General features: G+C 45.4%; 1 protein-coding gene across 1 annotated transcript in view; it reads right to left on the bottom strand.

The window, feature by feature from the left end:
- The window catches only part of LOC145346455 (uncharacterized), a 176,480-nt gene that overhangs the window by 87,824 nt on the left and 66,369 nt on the right, over positions 1–22,287 (bottom strand). The window contains exon 8 of the mRNA XM_080193729.1: positions 13,799–13,937. Within this exon, the coding sequence (XP_080049855.1) occupies positions 13,799–13,937 (139 nt within the window). The remainder of the gene's footprint in view (positions 1–13,798; positions 13,938–22,287) is intronic.

Raw genomic sequence — 22,287 nt, 5'->3', positions numbered from 1 at the left:
AATTAAGGAGGGAGGCAGTGGCACAGCGATATTGTCACTTGACTAGTATTCCGGAGACCCAGAACAAGGTCTGGGGACCCAGGTTCAAATCCGTCAATTAGATGCTGAAATTTGAATTCAGTAAAAATCTGAAACTAAAAATCTAATGACCATGAAACCACTGTCGATTATCATAAAAACCCACCTGGTTCATAATGTACTTTAGGGAAAGAAATCTGCCATCCTTACCTGGCCTACATGTGATTCTAGACCCACAACAATGTGGTTGACTCTTTTATGTTATTTTGAATAGAGAGCAGTTAGGGACGAGCAACAAATGCTAGCCCAGCCATTGATGCTCCCAGCCCATAAAGTAATTTATTTTCCTTTGGTTCATTGTGAAGCCCTGCTGTATTAAATGGTAATGTATGCAAACAGAAGTTATGTCATAAGATGTGCGGGTTAGGTTGATTCGACATGCTAAATTAGTGCCCAGGATGTGATAGGTTAGAGGGATTAGCAGGGTAACTAAGTCGGAATAAGGCCTGGATGGGATTGTTGTTGGCGCAGACCCAATAGGCCGAATGGCCTCCTTCTGCACTGTAGGGTTTCTATAATTCTATAATTTTATGTAGAGTTGGTAAGAGAGAGAGAAGCATCAGCCATGGAGAAGATCACACACCACAAATAAATAAATGAATAATTTAACCCAATCCTTCCAAGCGCCATGTCTCCAAGTACACTAAACATCCTGGAATTCCTCCTCCACACAGTATTAGCGCTGACTAGGTTAACCTAGTTTATGTGTAAATTTAAGCTGCTTATTATAACTGTATTACCGACATTACGTGCATCTCTAAATTCTTGACTCCATGCTCAACATTAGTATGATAGTTTGGTAACCAATAAACAACTCCCACCAATGTTTGCTGTTTCTTAGCTCCACCCAAACTGATTCAACATCTTGATTCTTCAATCTAAGAGCCTTGCTAATTTACTTAGTAATTGGACTACCCCATCTCCTTTTCCTTTTTACCCACCCATCTCAAAGGCCAAATATCCTCGGATATTGTTAGGATCGGGTTGGGAAGAATGTGCGTATGATCTAGCCCCACCATTCCAGGCAGTGCCACTAATTTAATAGTTTAATTTTCTCACCAAACTGGCTACTGTTTACCATCTCTACTGGTACCCATAATAAAAAAGACTTGAACCAGGATTCTTCAATAAACTCCAAATGATTGCTTATTATAAAACAAAACTAATTTTAACAAGTTCAAGTATTGGTTAACACACAGTTGTAATCAGGAAGGGTAACCATCTATTTCTTCTGAAAGAACTCCCCCATGTCAAACACAGACAAAGGACAAAAAAGAGTCCCTCTGTAGAGGTGGCCTTTACAAAATAAAGGATAATGTTTGCAGAGTCTTGACACAGTCAACCCAAAGTCCCCTCATGTGAAACTGGTCTTGATGGACATCTGGGAGTTCTCAACAACTGGTCTCAAATTTGTAGGTCCAAATGCTGATGAGTTACCCTCAGATGAGGGTTTTCTGGCTAAAGGTTGCACACACAGCGTTAGACAAGATAGAGAGAGAGAGAGAAAGAAAGAGAACCATTTAGGATAGCCTTCCTTCTTCCTCAGCTTGTACCCTGACAAGACTGCCTTCAAAATCAACAGGCTCAGCTTTGTTCTCTCTCCCATGTGATTTCCACTAAGACCTTTGCCTTTTCAGATTTTACCTCCATCAATCAAAGTAATTGCAGTTCAAACGAACAAGCAGATGTTCCTCAAGTACCATAAAGTTCAGGTAACTTCTTGGAAGAGGCCTGCTTGTTGACAGTTCCAATGTATGACCTTTTTAAAAACATCCCAGGTCAGCATTCCAATGGACAGATACTACCATGTCCTTCCATTTTGTAAAACAGAAATTCAGTGTTGACAGATATGGTTGAGTTCTCAGTCTTGGTCACCCTGCAGCTATATCAATCAACACGTACCCTCAATTCGTGCATTCAAATTGTCAACCTTTTTATGAATGCTATGTGCATTAATGTAGAATGCCTTTAATTCTACTTTCCTACTTCCTTTTATCAGTTTTGCTTCCCTCAAATTGGAGCACCCTTTCAGGATCCCAGCATCCTGCAAGCCTAGTTTTAGCCCTTCACAGCATTCCAAATCTTCTTGTTAGTCCTAGTCCAGTTAAGATGCAGCCTGTTCACCTTGTACAGAGGAAGGGCCAGCCATGAGATCTATTGGGAATCTTGCTGCTATTCTTTTCCGATTGCAAGTAATCAGTTTTTCAGTTCTCAACTGAAAACAGAAATTTCAGAATGGCTCTCAACTCATGCGACATCCTTCCTCCACAACGATTTTTCAAAAGGGATGTTCATTTGGTGACTGGGTCTTGTCTTTTGTTTTATGGCTTGTAATATGTCAGTTATTAGTCTCCAAAAGAGTGACAGTCATGTTGAGAACCATTTCAAGGAGCCATTGTCTGAGCAGACCCTGCTGGAGAAGCAAACTTATAAAGATGCAAATAATGCACATTTTCCCCTCAAAGGACCCCTTTTGAAATGGACCTGGACAATAATGTTCTTCCAAAGGGGCATGAGATTCCTCAAGGATGAGAAGGGACTCTTTTGTTCTTCTAACTCCTGTTGGAAGCTTCTAAGAAAGATGGACAGTCCTGTAAGTCGCGTGGCCTACAGCAGCCATCTTTTGCTTCAGCAAGAGTGCATTTTAAAATAGCAAAGAATAAAGTTTGATGTACACAGTTTTGACTTATTTCATGTCTTATTGACATGTCATTAGAAATAAAAACTACTGGAAATTAACTTGACAACTGATGCCACCAAAAGCAAAGCAGCAGTTATATTAACATGATAGTGATTAAAGTTACATATTATAATACATCATAGACATGAAAATCTGTGTTTTGAAAGCATTTTGTAATTGTGTTACTATTTTGTACACCCACGTAGTTTCAGCTAAGCTTATTATATTCCTTGGTGATGAAAGACTCAGTGAGGACCTGCATGCACACACTCCTAATCCTAACTGCATTCCCCCCCTTCACTCACTCACTCAATGAAACCACTTCTCACCACCCCCCCCAACAACCTTCTGTCAACGTCAGATTCCATGGGGTGATACGGGCCTTCTTGTGACTGAGAATCAGTGTCAATGCAATGCAACCAGCCAGAATTCTGGGTCCCCCACCCTCCAGCTAGTCTCTGTTGAAAACTAAGCTTCCACCGCCTCCCCACGCCTTTGGCTAAACCCCAAGAAAACTCAATCTCCATTGCTCCCTCCTCGCCCCATCACCAGCCAAACCTTGTGGAGGCTCAGGCTCTGCTGTTCCCTCCCTTTCCTCCTCCCACCACCAACTGGCTGAACCAAGTGGCCAGTAGCAGGAGTGTGCACTTAGAACATAGAACACTACAGCACAAACAGGCCCTTCGGCCCACGAGTTGCGCCGATCACATCAACACCTATCTATAACCCCCAATCCCATAAAACCCCATATACTCATCCAGAAGTCTTTTAAAAGACCCCAGCGAGTTCGCCTCCACCACCACTGACGGCAGCCGATTCCACTCACTCACCACCCTCTGAGTGAAAAACTTAACCCTAACATCACTTCTGTACTTTCCTCCCCGCACCTTAAATCTGTGTCCTCTCGTAGCGACCATTTCAACCCGGGGAAATAGCCTCTGAGAATCCACCCTATCTATTCCTCTCAACATTTTATAAACCTCTATCAGGTTGCCTCTCAACCTTCATCTCTCCAGGGAAAAGAGACCCAGTTCCCTCAACCTAACTTCATAAGGCATGCCTCCCAGTCCAGGCAACATCCTTGTAAATCTCCTCTGTACCCTTTCAATAGCTTCTACGTCTTTCCTATAGTGAGGCGACCAGAACTGCGCACAGTACTCCAAATGAGGCCTGACAAGGGTCTTATAAAGTTGCAGCATTACCTCCCGACTCCTAAACTCAATCCCTCGATTAATGAAGGCCAGTACACCATACGCCTTCTTGACCACCTCCTCCACCTGCGAGGCCGATTTAAGAGTCCTGTGGACCCGGACCCCAAGATCCTTCTGCTCTTCAACACTACTAAGACTCCTGCCCTTGATAGTGTACTCGTTCATCCCGTTGGTTCTGCCAAAATGGACGACTACGCATTTATCCGCGTTGAAGTCCATCTGCCACTTCTCCGCCCAGTCCTGCATCCTATTTATGTCCTGCTGCAACTTTTGACATCCTTCCAGACCATCCACAACACCACCAACCTTCATGTCATCAGCGAACTTACTTACCCATCCCTCCACTTCCTCATCCAGGTCATTTATGAAAATGACAAACAGCAAGGGTCCTAGAACAGATCCCTGGGGCACTCCACTGGTGACCGACCTCCATTCAGAAAAAGACCCATCCACAACCACTCTCTGCCTTCTGCAGGCAAGCCAGTTCTGGATCCACAAGGCCAAAGGCCCTTGGATCCCATGCCCTCTCGCCTTCCCAAGAAGTCTTGCATGGGGGACCTTATCAAACGCCTTGCTGAAGTCCATGTACACCACGTCCACGGCACTTCCTTCGTCAATGTGTTCAGTCACATTTTCGAAGAACTCAACTAAGCTTGTAAGGCACGACCTGCCCTTGACAAATCCATGCTGACTATTCCTGATCATGTCAAACCTCTCCAAATGCTCGTAAATCTTGTCCCTCAGAAGCCTGTCCATCAGCTTACCAACCACTGAGGTCAGACTCACCGGTTGGTAAATTCCCGGGCTATCTCTGTTCCCTTTCTTGAAAATAGGGACTACATCCGCAATCCTCCAATCTTCCAGAACCTCTCCCGTCTCCATTGACGACACAAAGATCATCGCCAGGGGCTCTGCAATCACTTCCCTCGCCTCCCACAGTATCCTGGGGTATATCCCATCTGGTCCCGGCGACTTATCTATCTTGATAGAATTCAAAAGTTCTAACACATCCTCCACATTAATATCCACAAACTCAATCTTTTCCATCTGCTGCAAATCCGTAGCAAAATCTCCCAGATCAGCTTCCACCGTGAATACTGAGGCAAAGTACTCATTAAGCACCTCTGCCATTTCTTCTGGTTCCACACAGACCTTTCCCCCTTCACCTTTTATAGGTCCTATCCCTTCTCTTCTCATCCTTTTACCTTTCACATATTTATAGAAGGCCTTGGGATTCTCCTTAATCTTACCCGCCAAGGTCTTCTCATGACCCCTTCTGGCTCTCCTAATTTCCCTTTTAAGCTCCTTTCTACAGTCCTTATACTCCTCAAGATCCTTAACCTCTCCTAGTTCCCTGAACCTTTTGTACACCTTCCCTTTCCTCCTGACTAGGTTCAACACAGCCTTCGTGCACCACGGTTCCCGCGACCTACCAAAACCCCCTTGTCTCATCGGAACGTTGTCATGCATAGCTCCAGACAAACATTCCTTGAATATCCGCCACCTTCCTTCGGTACTTTTCCCTAAGAACGCCTCCTTCCAGTTTATTTATCCAAGTAACTTCCTGACTTCTTCGTATCTCCCCTTACTCCAGACAAACACCTTCCTAGCCTGCCTGATCCTATCTCGTTCCAATGCAATTGTGAAGGAGATGAATTATGGTCACCATTCCCAAGATGCTCTCCTACCGAGAGATCCATCACCTGCCCTGGTTCATTCGCCAGTACCAGGTCAAGTACCGCCTCTCCCCTCGTAGGCTTATCCACATACTGTGTCAGGAAACCTTCCTGAACACACCTAACAAACTCCTCCCCATCCAAACCCCTTACCCTAGGGATATTCCAGTCGATGTTTGGGAAATTGAGGTCTCCCATCACGACAACTCTGTTATTAATACATCTCTCCAGAATCTGTTTCCCTATCTGCACTTCAACTTCCCTGTCACTATTGGGCAGCCTATAGAATACACCCAGCAAAGTTTTCGACCCTTTGCTGTTCGTAACTTCCACCCACAGAGACTCTGTAGATAGTCTCTCCACGGCATCCTCTTTCTCTGCAGCCATGACACTGTCCCTGATCAACAGTGCCACTCCACCACCTCTTCTGCCATCCTCCCTGTCTTTCCTGAAGCATCTGAAACCTGGCACCTGAAGTACCCAGTCCTGTCCCTGAGACATCCAAGTCTCCGTAATGGCCACCACATCACCATCCCAAGCATCAATCCACGCCCTAAGCTCATCTACCTTATTTACTACACTCCTTGCATTAAAACATATACACTTCAGCCCCTCAGTCTGGGCATTTCCCTTCTCCACCCCCTATCTAACCTCCCTCCCATACTGCCTGCGGTCCTCCCCTACCTGGGAGCTAACCTCCTCCATCCCAGTTTCCCCATCGCAATTCCCTCCCCCCATCCTTTCTAGTTTAAAGTCCCCCCGGTAGCCTTAGCCAGTCTTCCCGCCAAGATATTAGTCCCCCTGGGATTTAAGTGCCACCCATCCTTACTGTACAGGTCCCACCTAGCCCTAAAGAGGTCCCAGTGATCTAGGAACCGAAATCCCTGCCCTCTACACCAGTCCCTCAGCCACGCATTCAGCCTCCACCTCACCTTCTGGTGAGATGAGTGACAGCACCTGAATTATGGTATGAAGCTAAGTGTTTGGGGTCCGGCCATGAGCGCCAATGGAGCACCTCACTCTGAAGTTCATGGATTCTGCCCCAACTTCAAGCATCATCTAAAAGCATGAGGTCACGGTCAAACGCGCATGGAGAGATGGAGGTCAGAAAATAATTTCCAATGCTGAAATTCCGTAGTTGAAGTGAAAAATCAACCAAACATAAGAAGTTTTTCATCCCTGCACTTATAACTCCTCAGCTACTGAAGCAATGTTTCCACATACAAAAAGACCTGGGCAATATTCAGACTTTGGCTAATAAGTGGCAAGTGACATTCATGTCACACAAGAGCCAGGCAATGATCATCAAAAGAGAATCTAGCCACCTCCCTTGACATTCCATAGCATTATCATTGCTGAATCTGCCTGCAATAACATCTGAGGATTACCACTGATCAGAAACATTCTACTGGACCCAGCTAAATTTACTGCGGCTGCAAGAGCAGGTCAGAAGACAGGAATTTTACTTATGGCGCATAACTCACCTCCAGACTTCCCAAATCCTATCCACACCAAAAAGCCACAAGTCAGAAATCCTATGGAATACTCAAGAGGCACAGAGTACAAAAGCAGGGAAGTTATGCGGAATCTTAATAAAAGTTTGGCTGTGATCACAACCAGAATATTGCATCCAATTCTGTCACCACAATTTAGGAAAGATGAGAGGGTCTGTAAGAAAATGCAGAACACATTGATCACAATGGTTCCAGGGATGAGGGGTTTTAAATACTAAGCCAGGCTAAAGATACAGGAGTTTTTCTTAGCATAAAAGAGATTGAGACAAGATTTGATGGAGTTGTTCAAGCTTTAGATAAGGTAGATAAAGAAAAGCCATTCTTCTTGCTGACAGATTAAAGGCTAGGTGACACAGATTTAAGATTCTCATAGAGTCACAGAGATTTACAGCATGGAAACAGGCTCTTTGGCCCAACTTGTCCATGCTGCCCATTTTCTTTTAAACCCCTAAACTAATCCCAATCGCCTGCATTTGGCCCATATCCCTCTGTACCCATGTAACTGTCTAAATGCTTTTTAAAAGACAAAACTATACCCACTTCTATTACTACTTCTGGCGACTTGTTCCAGGCACTCACCATTCTCTGTGAAAAAATTGCCCTTTGGACACTTTTGTATCTCTCCCCTCTCATCTTAAACCAATGCTCTCTACTTTTAGACTCTCCTACCTTTGGGAAAAGATATTGACTATCTAGCTGATTTATGCCCCTCATTATTTCATAGATTCAGGTTTCTGGATCACTGGGACCTCTTTTTGGGGCAGATGTGACCTTTAAAAAAAGGACGGGTTGCACTTGAATCCCAGGGGAACCAATATCCTGGCGGGGAGATTTGCTAAGGCTGCTGGGGAGAGTTTAAACTAGAATGGTTGGGGAGTGGAAATCAAATTGAAGTGACTGGGAGAGAGGAGGTTAGCTCACAAATAGAGAAAGCTTGTTGACAGTGTGAGAGGGAGGATAGGCAGGTGATAGAGCAGGGGAGCGCTCTGACCAAAGGTTTGAGATGTGTCTATTTTAATGCAAGGAGTGTTGTGAACAAAGTGGATGAGCTTAGAGTGTGGATCACTACTTGGAAATGTGATATGGTGACCATTACAGAGACTGGGATGACTCAGGGGCTGGTTACTTCAACTGCCAGGTTTCAGATGTTTCAGAAGGGACAGGGAGGGAGGCAAAAGAGGTGGGCGAGTGGCATTGTTGATCAGAGATTGTGTCACGGCTGCAGAAAAGATGGACGCCATGGAGGGACTGTCAACAGAGTCTCTGTGGGTGGAGGTTAGGAATAGGAAGGGGTCAATAACTTTACTGGGTGTTTTCTATAGGCTGCCCAATAGTAACAGGGACGTTGAGCAAATCAGGAAGCAGATCCTGGAAAGGTGTAATAATAAGAGTTGTCTCGATGGGAGATTTGAGTTTGTTAGGTGTGTTCAGTAGAGTTTCTTGACACAGTATGTGGATAAGCCTACAAGAGGAGAGGCTGTATTTGATTTGGTATTGAGAAATTAACCTCGTCAGGTGTCAGATCTCTCAGTGGGAGAGCATTTTGGAGATAGTGATCATAATTCTATCTCCTTTACGATAGCATTGGAGAGGGATAGGATCAGGCAAGTTAGAAAATTGTTTAATTGGAGTAAGGGGAATTATGAGGCTATCAGGCAGGAAACTGGAGGCTTAAATTGGAAAGTGGTTTTCTCAAGGAAATGTACAGAAGAAATGTGGCAAATTTTCAGGGAATATTTGTCTGGAGTTCTGCATAGCAACGTTCCAATGAGATAGGGAAGTTATGGTAGGTTACAGGAACTGTGGCGTACAAAGGCTGTAATATAGTCAAGAAGAAAAGCTTACAAAAGGTTCAGAGAGCTAGGTAATGTTAGAGATCTAGAAGAGTATACGGCTAATAGGAAGAATCTTAAGAAGGAAATTAGGAGAGCAAGAAGGGGTCATGAAAAGGCCTTGACAGGCAGGATTAAGGAAAACCCCAAGGCATTCTACAAGTATGTGAAGAGCAAGAGGATAAGACATGAAAGAATAGGACCTATCAAGTGTGATGGTGGGAAAGTTTGTATGGAACCGGAAGAAATAGCAGATGTACTTAATGAATACTTTACTTCAGTATTCACTATGGAAAAGGATCTTAGTGATTGTAGTGCAGACTTGCAGCGGACTGAAAGAGGATGTGTTGGAGTTTTTGAAAAGCATCAAGTTAGATAAGTTGCCGGAACCAGATGGGATGTACTCCAGGCTACTGTGGGAGGCGAGGGAGGAGATTGCTGAGCCTATATCGATGATCTTTGCATCATCAATGGATATGTGAGGGGTTCCGGAGGATTGGAGGACTGCGGATGTGGTTCCTTTATTTAAGAAAGGGAGTAGAGATAGCTAGACTCAGTGGTTGGTAAGTTGATGGAGAAGATCCTGCGAGGCAGGATTATGAACATTTGGAGAGGTATAATATGATTAAGAATAGTCAGCATGGCTTTGTCAAAGGTTGATCATGCCTTACGAGCCTGATTGAATTTTTTGAAGATGTGACTAAACAATTGATGAAGGAAGAGCAGTAGATGTAGTATACATGGACTTCAGCAAGGCATTTGATAAGGTGCCCCTTGCAAGGCTTATTGAGAAAGTGAGGGGGCATGGGATCCAAGGGGACATTGCTTTGTGGATCCAGAACTGGCTTGCCCACAGAAGGCAAAGAGCGGTTATAGATGGGTCATATTCTGCATGGAGGTCGGTCACCAGTGGAGTGCCCCAGGGATCTGTTCTGGGACCTTTACTCTTTGAGATTTTTATAAATGACCTGGATGAGGAAATGGAGGGATGGATTGGTAAGTTTGCTGATGATACAAAGGTTGGAGGTGTTGTGGATAGTGTGGAGGAATGTCAGAAGTTGCAGCGAGACATTGATAGGATGCAAGACTGGGCGGAGAAGTGGCAGATGGAGTTCAACACAGATAAGTGTGAAGTGGTTCATTTTGGCAGGTCAAATAGGATGGCAGAATATAATAGTAATGGTAGGATTCTTGGCAGTGTGGAAGATCAGAAGGATCTTGGGGTCTGAGTTCATAGGACGCTCAAAGCAGCTGCACAGATTGAAGCTGTGGTTAAGAAGGCATATAGTGTTCTAGAACATAGAACATAGAACATAGAACATTACAGCGCAGAACAGGCCCTTCGGCCCACGATGTTGCGCCGACCAGTTACAAAAACAATGACCCACTAGCCTATACCAATCCCTTTTCGTCCATAAACCTATCCAGAGATCTCTTAAACGCCCCCAAACTAGACGCATCTACAACTGCAGCAGGCAGGGCATTCCAATCCCTCACCACCCGCTGGGTAAAGAACCTACCCCTGACATCCGTCCTGTAGCTACCCCCCCTTAATTTAAAGTCATGCCCCCTCGTGCTAGCTTTCTCCATCCGAGGAAAAAGGCTATCACTATCCACCCTATCTAAACCTCTAATCATCTTATATGTTTCAATAAGATCCCCTCTTAGCCGCCTTCTTCCCAACGAAAACAACCCTAGATCCCTCAGTCTCTCCTCATAGGACCTCCCCACCATACCAGGCAACATCCTAGTAAACCTCCTCTGCACCCTCTCCAACGCCTCCACATCCTTCTTGTAATGCGGGGACCAGAACTGCACACAGTACTCCAAGTGCGGCCGCACTAGAGTAGTGTACAGTTGCAACATTACACTGCGACTCCTAAATTCAATCCCCCTACCAATAAACGCCAAGACACCGTACGCCTTCTTGACAACCTTATCTACTTGATTCCCAACTTTCAGGGATCTATGTACACACACACCTAGATCCCTCTGTTCATCCACACTATTCAAAGTCCTCCCGTTAGCCCTATACTCGACACATCTGTTGCTCCTACCAAAGTGAATTACCTCACACTTCTCCGCATTAAATTCCATCCGCCACCTCTCGGCCCAGCTCTGCAACCTATCTAAGTCTCCCTGCAGACTATGACACCCTTCCTCACAATCTACCACACCTCCAACTTTGGTGTCATCAGCAAATTTACTAATCCACCCAACTATACCCTCATCCAGATCATTAATAAAAATTACAAACAACAGTGGCCCCAAAACAGATCCCTGAGGCACACCACTCGTAACTGCACTCCATGATGAATATTTACCATCCACCACCACCCTCTGTCTCCTATCTGATAGCCAATTCCTGATCCAACTTCCTAGATTACCCACAATCCCATACATCTGCATTTTCTGCAGAAGCCTACCATGGTGAACCTTATCGAACGCCTTACTAAAATCCATGTATACCACGTCAACTGCCTTACCCCCATCCACCTCTTTGGTCACCTTCTCAAAAAACTCAATAAGGTTAGTAAGGCACGACCTACCTGCTACAAAACCATGCTGACTATTTCTAATCAATTCATTACACTCCAAATAACTATAAATCCAATCCCTAATAATTTTTTCTAAAACCTTGCCCACAACAGAAGTAAGACTCACCGGTCTATAATTCCCGGCAAAGTCTCTGTTCCCCTTCTTAAACAATGGGACAACATTCGCTATCCTCCAATCCTCCGGGACTACACCAGAGACCAATGACGACCTGAAGATCTGAGCCAGAGGCTCTGCAATCACCTCTCTAGCCTCCCAGAGAATCCTAGGGTAGATCCCATCCGGACCAGGGGACTTATCTATTTTCAGCCCCTCTGGTCTTCATCAATCAAGGAATTGAGTTTAGGAGTCTAGAGATAATGTTGCAGCTATCTAGGACACTGGTCAGACCCCACTTGGAGTACTGTGCTCAGTTCTGGTCCCAGTCTGTCCAGCCTCTTCTTATAACTCAAACCATCAAGCCCTGGTAGCATCCTAGTAAAACTTTTCTGCACTCTTTCTAGTTTAATAATATCCTTTCTATAATAGGTTAACCAGGGTTCTGGCCAAGAGATGCAGGCTATGCAAGGAAGTACTTCTTTATCAGCCAATGTTAATGACCTGGAACTTGCTACCTAAGAGGTTATGGAAAAGGAGGCAATGTATGATTTCAAACAAGATATTGAGTGAGCATCTGAGGGAAACAAAATTTCTGTTCAACAGGGATAAAGCAGGGAATAGACTAACTTCATTGTTTTACAAAGAGTCAGCATTGATTCAATGAGCCAAATGATCTCTTCATGCGCTATAGTGATGTTATCACTCAATGATCACAGCTCTAAAAATGCTCAGCAAGCTCAACATCATTCAAGACAAAGCATCCCACTTAATTGGCATCCTAATCACCTAACCACCACATTAAACATTCCTCCGTCACCTAGAAGGATAAAGGCAGAAGATGCATGGGAACATATGCAAATTCTCCTCCCAAGTCACACACCATTCTGACTTGGAGCGATATCACCAGTCTTTCACTGTCACTGGATCAACACTTTGCAACTCCAAACCCAACTGCACTATATGTGTACATGATCCAACGTGGACTGCAGAGAGTCCGGAAGGTAGTTCATCATTACCTGCTCAAGGGTAGTTAAGGACAAACACTGACCTCGCCAAAGATACTCACATCCATTCCGGAGTTGAGGGGGTTGAACTATGAGGAGAGGCTGAATAAACTAGGCTTGTACTCATTAGAGTTTAGAAGAATGAGGGGAGATCTCATTGAGACGTATAAGATGTTGAATGGGATGGATAGGATAGAGGTGGAGAGACTCTTCCTGCTCAGAAAGGACAGTAGGACTAGAGGACACAGCCTCAAGATAAAGGGGGGTGCGGTTTAGAACGGAGTTGAGGAGGAACTTCTTCACTCAAAGGGTGGTGAATCTCTGGAATTCTCTGCCCGTTGAAGTGGTGGAGGCTGCCTCACTCAATATTTTTAAGACGCGGGTTGATAGGTTTTTGATAGGCAAGGGGATTAAGGGTTATGGGTAGAGGGCGGGAATGTGGAACTGAGCCACGACAGATCAGCCATGATCTTATTGAATGGCGGGGCAGGCTCGAGGGGCTAGATGGCCTACTCCTGCTCCTATTTCTTATGTTCTTATGTTCTTAAGAATGAATTTGAAAAATATACATCATTGGATATGTAAAGTGATCTTCAGGTTTGAACTGTAATGGAATTAAAAGCTGTAAATTGAGTACTTCTAGCTTAATAAGAGTTGCTTTAAAGGCTTTTTATGACTATAGGACAGTTTATGGAAGAGGTCTATCTGATTTCTATCAGTCACTATATTTTTCTCCTCTCCAGATGATATTTATTCAGAGATCTAAAGGAAATGAAAATGTGAGTACAGCTCAAGTTCAAATGAGTATATTTCATTTGTTGCATACCTTGCTGGCATACTCAAATACAATGCAGTCATTTTATAATTCAATTTTATTTCTATTTAAAGTCTATCCAATTTTGCATCATAACTTTGAATTCTGCAGTTAAGTGCTAAACTTATTTCATCGTCGTACAAAACATCATGTTTCTATGGAAATCACCTCTGACTAGGTGGATACACAATTGTATAACAGCAGCTTTGGACACCAGTGACATCAATTTTGCTGTGGCGCATTTACACAACAACAGGTTTACAACACACAAGGATTTGTGATATTCAGGAGTAAATGTGTCCTGCTGTGTGCGAAGATAAAATTGACTACGTACCTGTCTCCTCATAAAATCCTCAGAAATATTCTCTCCCATAATTGGCGGCTGCATCAATCCTGCGATTAAAAGCATTCTATTTAAACCAATAGCAGCAGAGAACTGTTGTGTCTGATGATACGAAAGCAGCTCTTTATACCTAGAAGATAGGCAAAGAAGATAAAGAAAGGAACCTTACCGACATTCATCATAATGAGGACATGAGCTCATTTGTTGTTCAATTTTGGTAGTTCACAATGACATTGAAGGTAAGATTCTCTCGACACTGTTAAAAAATGTATTGCTATTTTTCTACTGTCTCCTGACCTCTTCTGCTGTGTCACATATCAAGATTGTTAAGCTACCAGGTGGCTCATTTTCATGCATATCACTGAACAGACAGCAGCACGGTGGCACAATGGTTAGCACTGCTACCTCACAGCGCAAGGGGCTCGGGTTCAATTCCAACTTGGGTGGAGTCTGCACACTCTCTCCATGTTTGCATTTGTTTCCTCTGGGTGCTCCAGTTTCCTCCCATAGTTTAAAATACGTGTTGATTAGCCATGTAAATTCTCCCTCAGTGGACCCGAACAGATGCTAGAGTGTGGCAATTAGGAGATTTTCACAGTAATTTCATTGCATTGTTAATGCCTACTTGTCACACTAATAAATAAACTTTAAGCAGTTATTTTTCCAGCAGAGACAATACTTATCTTACTCTTGATTTGTTGTGCACACAAACATCCCAACTCCTATATTCAATGTTCTGATCGATGAAACCAAGCATGCTGAATGCCTTCTTCACCATTTTGTCCACCTGTGACTCCACTTTCAAGGAGTTATGGACATGTACCCCTAGATTTCTTTGTTCTGTAACTCTCCCCAATGTCCTACCATTAACTGAGTAAGTCCTGCCCTGGTTCAATCTACCAAAATGAATTACCTCGTATTTGTCTAAATTAAACTCCATCTGCCATTCGTCAGCCCACTGGCCCAATTGATCAAGATCCCGCTGCAATTGGAGATAACCTTCTTCACCAATCTTGGTCTCATCTGCAAACTTACTAACTATGTTCCCTATGTTCTCATCCAAATCATAGAACATAGAACACTACAGCACAAACAGGCCCTTCGGCCCACGAGTTGCGCCGATCACATCAACACCTACCAACCTACAGACCTATCTATAACCCTCAATCTCATTAAACTCCATATACTCATCCAGAAGTCTTTTAAAAGACCCCAGCGAGTTCGCCTCCACCACCACTGACGGCAGCCGATTCCATTCACTCACCACCCTCTGAGTGAAAAACTTACCCCTAACATCACTTCTGAACTTCCCTCCTTGCACCTTAAATCTGTGTCCTCTCGTAGCAACCATTTCAACCCGGGGAAATAGCCTCTGAGAGTCCACCCTATCTATTCCTCTCAACATTTTGTAAACTTCTATCAGGTCGCCTCTCAACCTTCGTCTCTCCAGGGAAAAGAGTCCCAGCTCCCTCAACCTAACTTCATAAGGCATGCCTCCCAGTCCAGGCAACATCCTTGTAAATCTCCTCTGTACCCTCTCAATAGCTTCTACATCTTTCCTATAGTGAGGTGACCAGAACTGCGCACAATACTCTAAATGAGGCCTGACAAGGGTCTTATAAAGTTGCAGCATTACCTCCCGACTCCTAAACTCAATCCCTCGATTAATGAAGGCCAGTACACCATACGCCTTCTTGACCACCTCCTCCACCTGCGAGGCCGATTTAAGAGTCCTGTGGACCCGGACCCCAAGATCCTTATGCTCTTCAACACTACTCAGACTTCTGCCCTTGATAGTGTACTCGTTTATCCCGTTGGTTCTGCCAAAATGGACGACTACACATTTATCCGCGTTGAAGTCCATCTGCCACATCTCCGCCCAGTCCTGCATCCTATCTACGTCCTGCTGCAACTTTTGCCATCCTTCCAGACCATCCACAACACCACCGACCTTAGTGTCATCAGCGAACTTACTTACCCATCCCTCCACTTCCTCATCCAGGTCATTTATGAAAATGACAAACAACAAGGGTCCCAGAACAGATCCTTGAGGCACTCCGCTGGTGACTGACCTCCATTCAGAAAAAGCCCCATCCACAACCACTCTCTGCCTTCTGCAGGCAAGCCAATTCTGGATCCACAAGGCCAAAGGCCCTTGGATCCCATGCCCTCTCACCTTCTCAAGAAGTCTTGCATGGGGAACTTATCAAACGCCTTGCTGAAGTCCATGTACACTACGTCCACGGCACTTCCTTCGTCAACGTGTTCAGTCACATTATCGAAGAACTCAACTAGGCTTGTAAGGCACAACCTGCCCTTGACAAATCCATGCTGACTATTCCTGATCATGTCAAACCTCTCCAAATGTTCGTAAATCTTGTCCCTCAGAAGCCTCTCCATCAGCTTACCAACTACTGAGGTCAGACTCACCGGTCGGTAATTTCCCGGGCTATCTCTGTTCCCTTTCTTGAAAATAGGAACTACATTCGCAATCCTCCAATCCTCCGGAACCTCTCCCGTCTCCATTGACGACGCAAAGATCATCGCCAGGGGCTCTGCAATCTCTTCCCTCGCCGCCCACAGTATCTTGGGGTACATCCCATCCGGTCCAGGCGATTTATCTACCTTGATAGAATTCAAAAGTTCCAACACATCCTCCTCCTTAATATTCACGTACTCAATCTTTTCCATCTGCTGCAAATCCATAACAAAATCTCCCAGATCAGCTTCCACTGTGAATACTGAGGCGAAGTACTCGTTAAGCATTTCTGCCATTTCTTCTGGTTCCACACAAACCTTTCCCCCCTCACCTTTTATAGGTCCTATCCCTTCTCTTCTTATCCTTTTACCTTTCACATATTTACAGAAGGCCTTGGGATTCTCCTTAATCTTACCCGCCAAGGTCTTCTCATGACCCCTTCTGGCTCTCCTAATTTCCCTTTTAAGTTCCTTCCTACAGTCCTTATACTCCTCAAGATCTTTAACCTCTCCTAATTCCCTGAACCTCTTATACACCTTCCCTTTCCTCCTGACTAGGTGCACCACGGTTCCCGCGACCTACCAAAACCCCCTTGTCTCATCGGAACGTTGTCATTCAGAGCTCCAGACACACATTCCTTGAATATCTGCCACCTTCCTTCGGTACTTTTCCCTAAGAACGCCTCCTTCCAGTTTATTTGTCCAAGTATCTTCCTGACTTCTTCGTATCTCCCCTTACCCCAGACAAACACCTTCCTAGCCTGCCTGATCCTATCTCGTTCCAATGCAATTGCGAAGGAGATAGAATTATGGTCACCATTTCCAAGATGCTCTCCTACCGAAAGATTCATCACCTGCCCTGGTTCATTCGCCAGTACCAGGTCAAGCACAGCCTCTCCCCTCGTAGGCTTATCCACATACTGTGTCAGGAAACCTTCCTGAACACACCTAACAAACTCCTCCCCATCCAAACCCCTTACCCTAGGGATATTCCAGTCGATGTTTGGGAAATTGAAGTCTCCCATCACGACAACTCTGTTATTAAAACATCTCTCCAGAATCTGTTTCCCTATTTGCACTTCAACCTCCCTGTCACTATTGGGCGGCCTATAGAATACACTCAGCAAAGTTTTCGACCCTTTGCTGTTCCTAACTTCCACCCACAGAGATTCTGTAGACAGTCCCTCCACAACATCCTCTTTCTCTGCAGCCATGACACTGTCCCTGATCAACAGTGCCACTCCACCACCCCTTCTGCCACCCTCCCTGTCCTTCCTGAAGCCTGGCACCTGAAGTACCCAGTCCTGTCCCTGAGACATCCAAGTCTCCGTAATGGCCACTACATCACAATCCCAAGCATCAATCCACGCCCTAAGCTCATCTACCTTATTCACTACACTCCTTGCATTAAAATATATACACTTCAGCCCCTCAGTCTGGGCATTTCCCATCTCCACCGCCTGTCTAACCTCCCTCCCATACTGCCTGCGGTCCTCCCCTACCTGGGAGCGAACCTCCTCCGTCCCAGTCTCCCCATCACAGTTCCCCCCCCCATTCTTTCTAGTTTAAAGTCCCCCCGGTAGCCTTAGCCAGTCTTCCCGCCAAGATATTAGTCCCCCTGGTATTTAAGTGCCACCCGTCCTTACAATACAGGTCCCACCTACCCCTAAAGAGGTCCCAGTGATCTAGGAACCGAAATCCCTGCCCTCTACACCAGTCCCTCAGCCACGCATTCACCCTCCACCTCATTTCATTTCTTCCCTCATTCTCCCGTGGCACAGGCAGCAATCCTGAGATTACTACCTTCGCTTTTCTCTTCCTCAGCTGCCTACCCAGTTCCCTATAGTCCCTTTTCACGAGTGCCTCCCTCTTCTTGCCTACGTCAGTAGTACCTATATGTACTACAACCTCTGGTTCCTCACCCTCCCCTTTCAGGATGTCTGGGACATGCCCAGAGACATCCCGAATCCCAGCCCCAGGGAGACAATCTCCATCCGCGACTCACGTCTACGTCCACAAAAACGCCTGTCCGCCCCCCTCACTGTGGAGTCCCCTATTAAAACTACCTTTCTGCTCTCTTTTTTGATTTTTTTGCTCACTGGCTCAGCTCCAGAGACCTGGCCACCGCTAAATCATTAATATAAATGACAAATAACAGTGGGCCCAGCACTGATCCCTGATCTGATGTTGCCATTCTGCATTGGTGATGAAGGGAGTGAATGTTTGTGGCTGGACTGCTAATTAAGTGGGCTGCTTTATCCTGCATGGTATTGAGCTTCTTGAGTTTCAGAACTGTACTCATTCATTCCAATAGAAAGAATTCCAATACCAATGATTTGTGCCTTGTGGACAAGTTTGGAGGTCAGAAGGTGAGTTATCTTTGCAGGATTCTTAACTTCTGACCTGCTCTTGTAGCCATTGTGTTTATAAGGCTCATCCAATCCAATTTCTGGTCAATAGTGATCCCCAGGACGTTGATAGTGGGGGGATTCAGTAATGATAATTCCTCTGAATGTCAAGGGAGTACAGGTCTTGTTGGATATGGTCATTGCCTGCCACTTGCATTCCACAAATATTACTTGCCACTTGTCAGCCCAACCATGGATATTGTCCAGCTGTTGCTGCAATAGGACATGGAATATCAATGGAATCAGAAACATCCCCATTTCTGACTTTATAATGGAAAGTAAGTAAATTGATGAAGCAACTGAAGATGGTTAAGTCGAGGATATTGCACTGAGGAACTCATGAAATGATATCCTGGCATTGGGGCGTCCCTGGTAATGTAAATGGGTATAGTATGATATTAATGTTTTTTTTTCTCTTTCATTCACAGGTTTTTAAGTCAGTCCACCTTGTGTCCAACGAAGGGCATACACACGATGGGTCGTACTGGGGCTGCTTTTGGTTGTTTGAGATTGGCCTAGTGCTTCATGTCGTTAGTGTGTGCCTAAACTGGGCAAGATACTGGGCAAGATGACAGCTAAGTGGCTATCGCTGATTGTTGTGCAGACACATGGATTTGGGCCGGTGTCTGTGGGAGTTTGCACATTCTCCCCGTGCTTGCGTGGGTTTTCTCCGGGTGCTCCGGTTTCCTCCCACACCCCAAAGATGTGCTGTTGGGCTGATTGGCAAGAATAAATTGTCCCTAAATCAGTTTCCCTCAATCTGGACGGCCATAAAACATTAGATAGGGGTCATGAGTAGAGAGGTGGACTAGTGGTGTTGAGATGGCGGCGCGGGCTCGTTGGGCCGAAGGGCCTGTTTCCTGGGCTGATTTTGTTCTTTGAGATGACTGATCTCCAAACGCCCACAGCCATCTTCCTTTGCAGAGAGGTTACACCCCATCCCCATTTCCCATTGACACTAGTTTTCCTAGGCTCCTCGATGCCACACTCAAATAGTAGGAAATTGAGTTAACATTTTAAGTCAGTATACAGGGACTCAAAACATTAAACACTATTTTCTCTCTCCGCAGATGCTACCAGACCTGCTAAGCTTTTCCAGCATTTTCTGTGTTTGCTTCTCAGAGCGTTATTATCCTGGCTCTCTGGATTACTGGATGGGTGAGATCCTCAACAAATATTTGTCAGTACTTGCTGTGGAGAAAGACATGGAAGTTATGGTATCATAGAATCACAGAACCCTACAGTGCAGAAAGAGGCCCTTCGGCCCATCGAGGCTGCACTGACCACAATCCCACCCAGGCCCTACCCCCATATCCCTACACATTTTACCCGCTAACCCTTCTAACCTATGCATCCCAGGACACTAACAGACAATTTTAGCACGGCCAATCAACCTAACCCACACATCTATGGACTGAGGGAGGAAACCTGAGCACCTGGAGGAAACCCAAGCAGTCACGAGGAGAATGTGCAAACTCCACACAGACAGTGACCCAAGCTGGGAATCGAACCCAGGTCCCTGGAGCTGTGAAGCAGCAATGCTAACCACCGTGCTACCGTGCCGCCCCAGCAAAGTAAATAGTGAAGCTTGAAAAGCATCACATTACAGAAGAGGACATGCTGCAGATATTAAAACGCATTAAGGTAGATAAATCCCTGGGTCCTGATCAAGTATATCTCAGGACATTGTGGGAAGCTAGGGAGGAAATTGCAAGGGCCCCTAGAGATATAGTTCTATCAACAGCAATGGGTGAGGGGTGCCAGAAGACTGGGGGGAGGAAAATGTTATGCCATAATTTAAGAAAGGCAGCAGGGAAAAGTCAGGGAACTGCAGGGAGGTGAGTCTAACATCAGTGGTGGACAAGTTGTTGGAGGGATTCTGAGAGACGGGGTCTACATGCCTTTGGAAAGGCAAAAGCTGATTAGGGATATCATGGCTTTGTGCATGCAAAATCAAATCTTACAAATTCAACAGGGTTTTTTGAAGGGGCAACAAAGAAAATAAATAAGAACATAAGAACATAAGAACATAAGAAATAGGAGCAGGAGTAGGCCATCTGGCCCTTCGAGCCTGCCCCGCCATTCAATAAGATCATGGCTGATCTGTCGTGGCTCAGTTCCACTTTCCCGCCCTCTCCCCATAACCCTTAATCCCCTCTCTTATCAAAAACCCATCAACCCGCGTCTTAAAAATATTTAGCGAGGCAGCCTCCACCACTTCAACGGGCAGAGAATTCCAGAGATTCACCACCCTTTGAGTGAAGAAGTTCCTCCTCAACTCCGTTCTAAACCGCCCCCCCCTTTATCTTGAGGCTGTGCCCCCTAGTCCTACTGTCTTTTTTGAGCGGGAAGAGTCTCTCCACCTCTATCCTATCCATCCCATTCATCATCTTATACGTCTCAATGAGATCTCCCCTCATTCTTCTAAACTCTAACGAGTACAAGCCTAGTTTATTCAGCCTCTCCTCATAGCTCAATCCCCTCAACTCCGGTATCAGCCTAGTAAACCTGCTCTGCACTCCCTCCAAGGCCAAAATATCCTTGCGCAGGTGCGGCGCCCAAAACTGCACACAGTACTCCAGCTGCGGCCTCACCAATGCCCTATACAGCTGCAGCAAGACCTCCCTACTTTTATATTCAATCCCCCTCGCTATGAAGGCCAGCATCCCATTCGCCTTCCTGACCACCTGCTGCACCTGCAAGCTGGGTTTTTGCGACTCATGCACAAGGACCCCAAGGTCCCTCTGCACCGTCGCCTGCTGCAGTTTTTCGCCCTGTAAGTAATAGTCCTTCCTACCATTCTTCCTACCAAAGTGGACCACCTCACACTTGCCAACATTAAATTCCATTTGCCATTTCCTGGCCCATTCGCCCAGCCTATCTAGATCCTTCTGCAGACTCTCCACACCCTCCGCACAATTTGCCTTTCCCCCAATCTTGGTGTCATCAGCAAATTTCGACACCCTACACTCAGTTCCCTCCTCCAGATCATCTATATAAATGGTAAATAGCTGAGGCCCCAGCACCGACCCCTGGGGCACCCCACTAGTCACCAACCGCCAATCCGAATAGCACCCATTGACCCCCACTCTCTGCCTCCTATTTGACAACCAATCCTCTATCCACGCTAACACCCTACCCCCAACTCCATGTCCTCTGACCTTCTGCAGTAACCTCTTGTGAGGTACCTTATCAAACGCCTTCTGAAAATCCAGAAAGACCACATCCACCGGCTCTCCTCTATCCACCGCCCTAGACACATCCTCATAGAACTAGGGCAGTGCAGTCGACATTGTCTACATGAACACTAGCAAGGCCTTTGACAAAGTACCGCATGTTTAGTACAAGATTAGATCACATGGGATCCAGGGAGAACTAGCCAACTAGATACAAAATTGACTTGAGAGAGGAGACAGAGACTGATCATAGAAGACAGTTTTTCATTCAGGAGGCCATATGACCAGCGGTGTGCCGCAGGGATCAGTGTTGGTCCACCGTTGTTTTCATTTATATAAACAATTTGGGTGAGAATATAAGAAGCATGGTTAGTAAGTGTGCAGATAACACCAAAATTGGTGCTGTAGTGGACAGTGA

The sequence above is a fragment of the Carcharhinus amblyrhynchos genome, chromosome 8 (genome assembly GCF_965287045.1).
Source record: "Carcharhinus amblyrhynchos chromosome 8, sCarAmb.v2.hapA, whole genome shotgun sequence".
Taxonomy (NCBI): domain Eukaryota; kingdom Metazoa; phylum Chordata; class Chondrichthyes; order Carcharhiniformes; family Carcharhinidae; genus Carcharhinus; species Carcharhinus amblyrhynchos.
This window is presented reverse-complemented; position numbering and strand designations above follow the sequence as displayed.